Below are 6,198 nucleotides of genomic sequence, written 5' to 3'. Positions count from 1 at the left end.
TGCCACCCCGGAAGAGCTTATTTGCACGACAAGAGGCCTATTTGAACGGCAAAGGGCTGTATGCTAACTTTTTATAAGAACACGCAGTGAATAAAATAAACATTGTTTTATTCTTTCATAGAAGTGTATTTCACTCTCACTGGGATGAAGCAAGAAAAGAAGAACATTCACTTTTGCAAATAACTGCGTTCGTGGGTAACTTTTGTTGCCATGAGGGCGCGCTGGCAGATGTGAACAGTGAAAATGGCGGCCTTCAAGAAAACAGCCGATCACACGGCTAGTTCCTGCTTTTTTGCGCGTCGTCTGAAATCCAGGTTCTATTTGGTTGTCCAAAGTGCGCGGATAACAATTATCGAACCCAGCGAAGGCCACGGGCCTCCAGAAAGGAACCAGCACGAAACGTCGGGCCCGAAAATCGACGAAGACAACTTGAGGTAAGCCTGTCTTATTGGTTTAAAGATGCCATATTCCAAGCACATGATTTGGGTTCTGTTTCTTTTGCTTTAGGAAATACAAGACGTCCACGAAGCACGGCTTGTTGGATAAAATCAACTTTTTTGGCCTCATAAACGTCTGGCACAAATGATTTAGTTGGGAAGGAGCAAGAACCAAGCAAGGCGGTTGGGCGCACACTAACAACTCTGCTTGTTTTCGTTCGTTCTTGGCTGTGCTATAAGTTGCTGCAGCGCAGCACACGCATATGTTCCTGTAAAAACATATTAGCCCGAACTCAGAGCAAAGGCTTTTCCCTGTTATTCCCTGCTTTCGAAAAGCGGAGCAGAAACCATTGCCTGTTTGTTTTCCCCGCTGTGTTCGCTGCTGCAATTCTCTAGGCGGAAATTATAGTCTCGAAATGGCGCCAACACGAAGAATACCGAGCTAGCAAGAGCTTATCATAATAGAGTTTATGGAGAGCCATCCGCTCTTGGCTCGGGCTTCTGCCGACCTAACCAACTCATACACAGCTGTTTAAAAGCGCGAGCTGTGGAACCAGCTTGCGTCGATTCTCAACAACGAGTGGTCGGCCGTTTAAAAACATGATGTCTGAGCCTTGCGCCTTACTAGCAGTGTTTATTCCATCTGTGGTGTATTTTAGTCTCGGCGGAGGTGCAGGAATGCATAGACAAGTGGTTGAGCATTATTGACTGCTTCTCTTTTGCTAGTGCTCTTTTAGTTTCATGGTTTGCCAGTGCCAATCAGCCGCACATTTTACCCTGTTACAGCAGAGGAGTTGAACAGGGAGCCTGAGCAAGTTGTCGACAAGACACACTGAGCCCCACAGACCGTGAGTTGGCTTGCCATTATTCGAGCTCCATGCTACCCTTTCTGGCAGCTGCTTGAAATTAATAGCACTATACTCTCTGGCAGCATTTGCAGCAGTAGCCAAAATATGGCAGTGATTCTACAGTATACACAAAACTATCTCTCTCTGGCTTTGCCACGCCGTGCAGAATGTTTATTTCTCTTGCAGTGAGGCTGTGATATCTCCTAGCAGTCTAGCAAATGTACACATGAAATATCCTACAACAATGCTGCCCATGATTGCTGTCCTGTATATTTACGTCAAGTCCTCTAACACATTGTACCAAATGTATTGCTGATTCCACCACAAAAGCAGTGCGTGATGAGCACATTTTCTTTCCTGACAGCTACACCAGTGCCCTCGTCACAGCCCACACCTCAGCCCCCACTGAAGCCCACACCAGCGACCCGACTGCAGCCCTCACCGCGTGCCACGCCTAACCCTCTTGGCAAGCGGCGGCGAGACGATGAGGCCGATGAGGTGCTGCGCCAGACGCTATGCGAATCGCGGCGTTTGGCAGACCTTACCGAGGCCCGGAACCGCCAGGACGCTGCGTTCCAGCAGAACATGCTGGAGGTGTGTATTCACTGCGCACACTGCACTTTTCACAGTAGAAACTGTCACCTTAAGCATAAATATCAGTGCTCTTTTTGAGCACCTCTACTTCTGTTTTGACGCCTCTTGTTGGGCGTGGTTGGGACATCTGAGTTTATGAAAGTGACACGAGTCTTCTACAACCATACTTTGTCCACAATATCTCAGCACCTGACATTTTACATAAAACTTAAGCGAGATCTCAATATTGGTTGTCAGTATTAATTTGTAATTGGAAGTATTTTTACATGCAGGCCATACGGGAGGTGACAGATGCTGTGCAGGCGTCAAATGGGCAGCGAGAGCTGCTCATCCGGAACGTGAACCTACTGAGGCTGATCTTACAAAAGCAGCTTGAGCCACCTGCACTACATTGAATTGTTCATTTTTATTTGCATTATTTGCGTGTTTTTATATTTATAAAAGAACTGCTTCATATGTTTATATTTATTCAAGAACATTATTTACTTCTCTGCCAGGTGCAGACTCATTGAATTATTTTTAGTTTGCATGTTAAAATTTTCGTTTTGTGTGTTTATTTCTATTTACATTGTTTGCTTCTCTGTCAGGTTTCTGTTTTTGTATTTATTGAAGATCATCTATGCCTTGTGCCATAGCATCATTTTTTATTTCTTGTAAGCTCTGCAGTGCCGGATGCTTCACACTGTTTATGTTCTTCCAGTTATGTAATTTAAGTTCTGCCAGGTGTGGAAGCCTTCTATACTCTTTTATTTTCCATTCCTTTCAAATGTTTACCTGCAGCTGTGGCAGGTGCACAAGGTGCAATTTCTAGTGCTTGTTTTCTTTCATTGCAATATTTGGGCAAGTGCAATATGTGGAACAAAATTGTTCTGAAGTTACTGTAGTTATGAAGGGCATCATAATATGGGTATTCTGGATACATTTTGAACACTTCGATTTTGTGCCTGTTAAATTTGTTCACATGTTCCTGAGTCGTTTTTTTTTCGCATTACTTTTCCTGCTTTTCCGTACAGTGTCCATTGTGTGCATTGTAACATGTTCTATCCTCAATAGACCCGAGGAAAAATGAGGCTTGCCAGCATTCGTCCCAAGTCACTTCTGAACTGGTGTTGAATGCAGGCAAAAAAAATTGGGAGACGCTTGAGCTCCGCCTTTAAAGGTATGATGCAACAATGTTAATGGCTCTCGTTTGTGGGTCCCTTTACAACTTCAGACGCAGCCATGTTGGCATCATCGTTTGTGATACTCGTGTGTCTTGTACACGTAACATGGTTTTTTAGTCCAGTAAAATCTACGAAGAGCAATGTTTTGTGTAGCACTTGCTGCGCATTCCACCAGTTATGTAATGTGTTACAGCAAAGTGCAAACCAGGCCTACATCGGGCCTACAAGTATGCACAACATGCCAAACCTGTGATTATTAGCATTCAAGCTGGCAGTCAAGATGAAGCTTTTTCTTAAAGGCAAACAGCGCGTAAGACTTAGACGGAAAGCAAAGAAAACATAGGACGAGCGCTCATCCTGTGTTTCCTCTACTCTCCGACTATGTCTTTCGCACTGTTCGCCTTAAAAATGTACAGCCAACTCGCCCGTTTGGCCACAGTGTAAGATACAACTGTTGTTGTGCAATCTCTGCGCAGCACTCGACAAGGCATATGCAAATCACTGTTGATGCTGCATGCTTTTGTTTCCCTGCTGTGTGTTACATTTGGGAAACCGGTATGAACAGCTGTGGCGAAAAAAATTATTGTGACCAATGAATAAACGTGGTGCAAAAACAAACACTTTACTGGTGCCTAGCAGTCTCCACACCACACTTTTTCCTCGTGCAAATTCATCAAACACATAGTGACTGCAAGCAACTGTTTGTCTAAGTGGACAGATCGACGTAAGCAACGGCGAAAGACGGTGTACGAGGATGCATTTCACTTGTTGGACGAGCTGTCTCGGCGTGTATTTTGACTTGAGAAGGAGAAAGTGCAGTAGTTGTGCGGCAAGCTTGCTGATGCACTGAAAGGCATACTGGGGGACCACTGTCGTTGGAGCAGCAGTTGGTGCGTGCACTTCATATCTTGCCACTGGAGGCTTTCAAGCACACGTAAGAAAAAAGTAATTTACAAATGCTGGAATGTGGCTACCAGTGGCCAAGGGCATCATATCACACGGGCTCACGCACTAACACAGGGCAATGGCACTGCCCGTAGCAAGAGTGGCTGCGACGACTCGCCACGCCAGCACGGTGAGTCATTGCAGCCACAGCTGCCAGATGGTGTAGGGCTTACTGCCGGTGGTGCTGCTGCCGCTGCTGCTGTCGCCGCACCATCTGCAGGTGTGCTTGCCTCTGCGGACGGGTTGTGCCAATGATACGGTCTCGCATTGCTCTACCACGCAGGTAGGTCATGCGGGATTCTGTCCCCGCCAAGTACCCGGCAAGCAGAGGTGGCCCATTGTTGTCAGGATCATCAGTAGTGTCGTCTTTGTCTGCAGCCAGGGCTTCTTCAAGACAGATGTTGTGCAACGCAGCACACGCTGCAATGATGACCACCGCCCGCTCCGGCTCGTAGTGGAGTGTCCGGTACCTTTGAAGGCACCGGAAGCGGCTTTTGGGAACACCAACGCAGCGCTCCACAACACATCGCATTGAGGAATGTGCTGTGTTGTACTGCCCTTCTGCAGTGTTTGCACCAGGATGCCCTGACACTGGTGTGAGCAGCCACGGCTCCAGTTGATATCCACTGTCTCCTGCACGACCAAAATTTGCAGTGAAGTGTGTTGTTGCCTATGTAATAAATGATTCATACCAAGCAGCTCAAAACCAGTATGCTGAACCAGAATTCATAGGCATGCAGAAGATTCATGACTAAGGGGTACCTCTGTAAGCACAGCCTTCTAGGTTAATGATGTACTGTTATATCCTACACGACAATAACGATGTGCACACCTCTTTTGCCTTGGTGTTTTACGCTTTAAATACGATTCACTTTATACCAATGTTTCTTGTGCCTCTGCACCAGCAGTAACAGTATACACAAAAATAAATACGATGCATCATACTGTTGCATGTCATTCATGTTATAACCCGCCTCATTTAGGTATGAGCCACTGCTGTAGCTTAATACGTGCTGTCGAAGTAGCCCGATGATCAATAGGCTGCTTACCCAGAAGAAACTCTCCATCCTCCAGCAGCCCGTGCTCCACCTTCCGACGCAGCCGTGAGTAGCGCCAAGAGAAGGCATCGTGACAAGACCCCGGTCAGCGAGGGTCGACCGCGAGGATCTTCATGTTTGCGTCGCAGATCTGCGAGAAACACAGGCAGACAATCTTGGACGTGAACTTCCACTGTCGAGGTCGCGGCTTTCGAACCCATGCGGTCAGAAAGCCAGTCTACTCACGATCATGGTGTTCATCGCGTAGTATCCTTTGCGGCTCCAGAATGCTGCCCGGTTTGTTGGGTCTCCCCGCGGCGCTTTTATGGCAATCAGCGTGCCGTCGACGCAGCCGACGACGCCGTGAATGGTGCCGCAGGGATCGCCTTCGCTGCCGCTTTTTCTTCGGGGTGCGCCGGGAAACGCACCCATCCCTTCTGTGCGCCGACTTTGCAGATGGCCTCAACCACACGCCGCACGCACTTGCTCACCGTCGGTTGTGCGAAACCGACGGTCTGCTCGTTGCCGACGCACACTTGAAAGCCCCCGGAGTCAAAAAAACGGAAAGCGCACAGCACCTGCCGCCGCACCGACAAAGCGCTCGTCCGTACGCCTCGCTGTTCGTCTGCAAGTTCGCCGCACAACCACTCCACTTTCTCCTTATCGAGTCGAAATAACCGACGGAACAGCTCGTCCGGCAAGTCACACGCGTCCTCGTACACCGCCCTTCGTCGTTGTTGGCGCCGACGTTGCCGCTTCCGCCAACAATAAAGAGCAGACGCCGCCGCCGCCATTTTCCCTCTAAAACTCTGTAGACCGACTCTTCGCGGTCGTAAAAAAAGAGTCTAAAACCGCGGGCATAATTAGGTGTGCAACGTCACGCGTTTTTTCTTGTCCATGACGCCACTGCAGCTTCCCGTGACGCAACTTTTTAAAATGGCGCTGGCGACCAATAGGAGCGGGCATTTTAGAGCGCTCTCAATTGTAGAGCGGTCGGAGAGAGTTCCGTAATCCGGGCCCAGGGAACACAGATATTCCAAGAACAGGGGGGAACGAGAAGTTGAAGTAGACAGAAAATGGGATACCTTCATAAAGTGTAGAAGGGAAGCATCCTATTTGATTAATGAGAAAATTAGAAGAAAGGGCGTCCAATGGATGTCAAAAGTAAATAAAA

General features: G+C 47.8%; 1 protein-coding gene across 2 annotated transcripts; it reads right to left on the bottom strand.

Moving 5' to 3' along the window:
- Positions 1-3,434: 3,434 nt before the first annotated feature.
- LOC144122989 (uncharacterized) lies at positions 3,435-5,689 on the bottom strand. Of its 2 annotated transcripts, none has more exons than XM_077655924.1 (3): positions 5,271-5,689; positions 5,037-5,175; positions 3,435-4,620 (listed from the first exon to the last, which is right to left on the bottom strand). In XM_077655924.1, the coding sequence occupies exon 3, from the start codon at positions 4,517-4,519 to the stop codon at positions 4,157-4,159; it is 363 nt and encodes a 120-aa protein (XP_077512050.1). In that variant the 5' UTR covers positions 4,520-4,620; positions 5,037-5,175; positions 5,271-5,689; the 3' UTR covers positions 3,435-4,156. Both variants share the same exon structure in this region, with proteins under 2 accessions (XP_077512050.1, XP_077512051.1).
- Between the last annotated feature and the right edge of the window lie 509 nt (positions 5,690-6,198).

The sequence above is a fragment of the Amblyomma americanum genome, chromosome 3 (genome assembly GCF_052857255.1).
Source record: "Amblyomma americanum isolate KBUSLIRL-KWMA chromosome 3, ASM5285725v1, whole genome shotgun sequence".
Lineage (NCBI taxonomy): Eukaryota > Metazoa > Arthropoda > Arachnida > Ixodida > Ixodidae > Amblyomma > Amblyomma americanum.
Note: the sequence above shows the minus strand (reverse complement) of the source record. Positions and strands in the feature narration are given on the sequence as shown.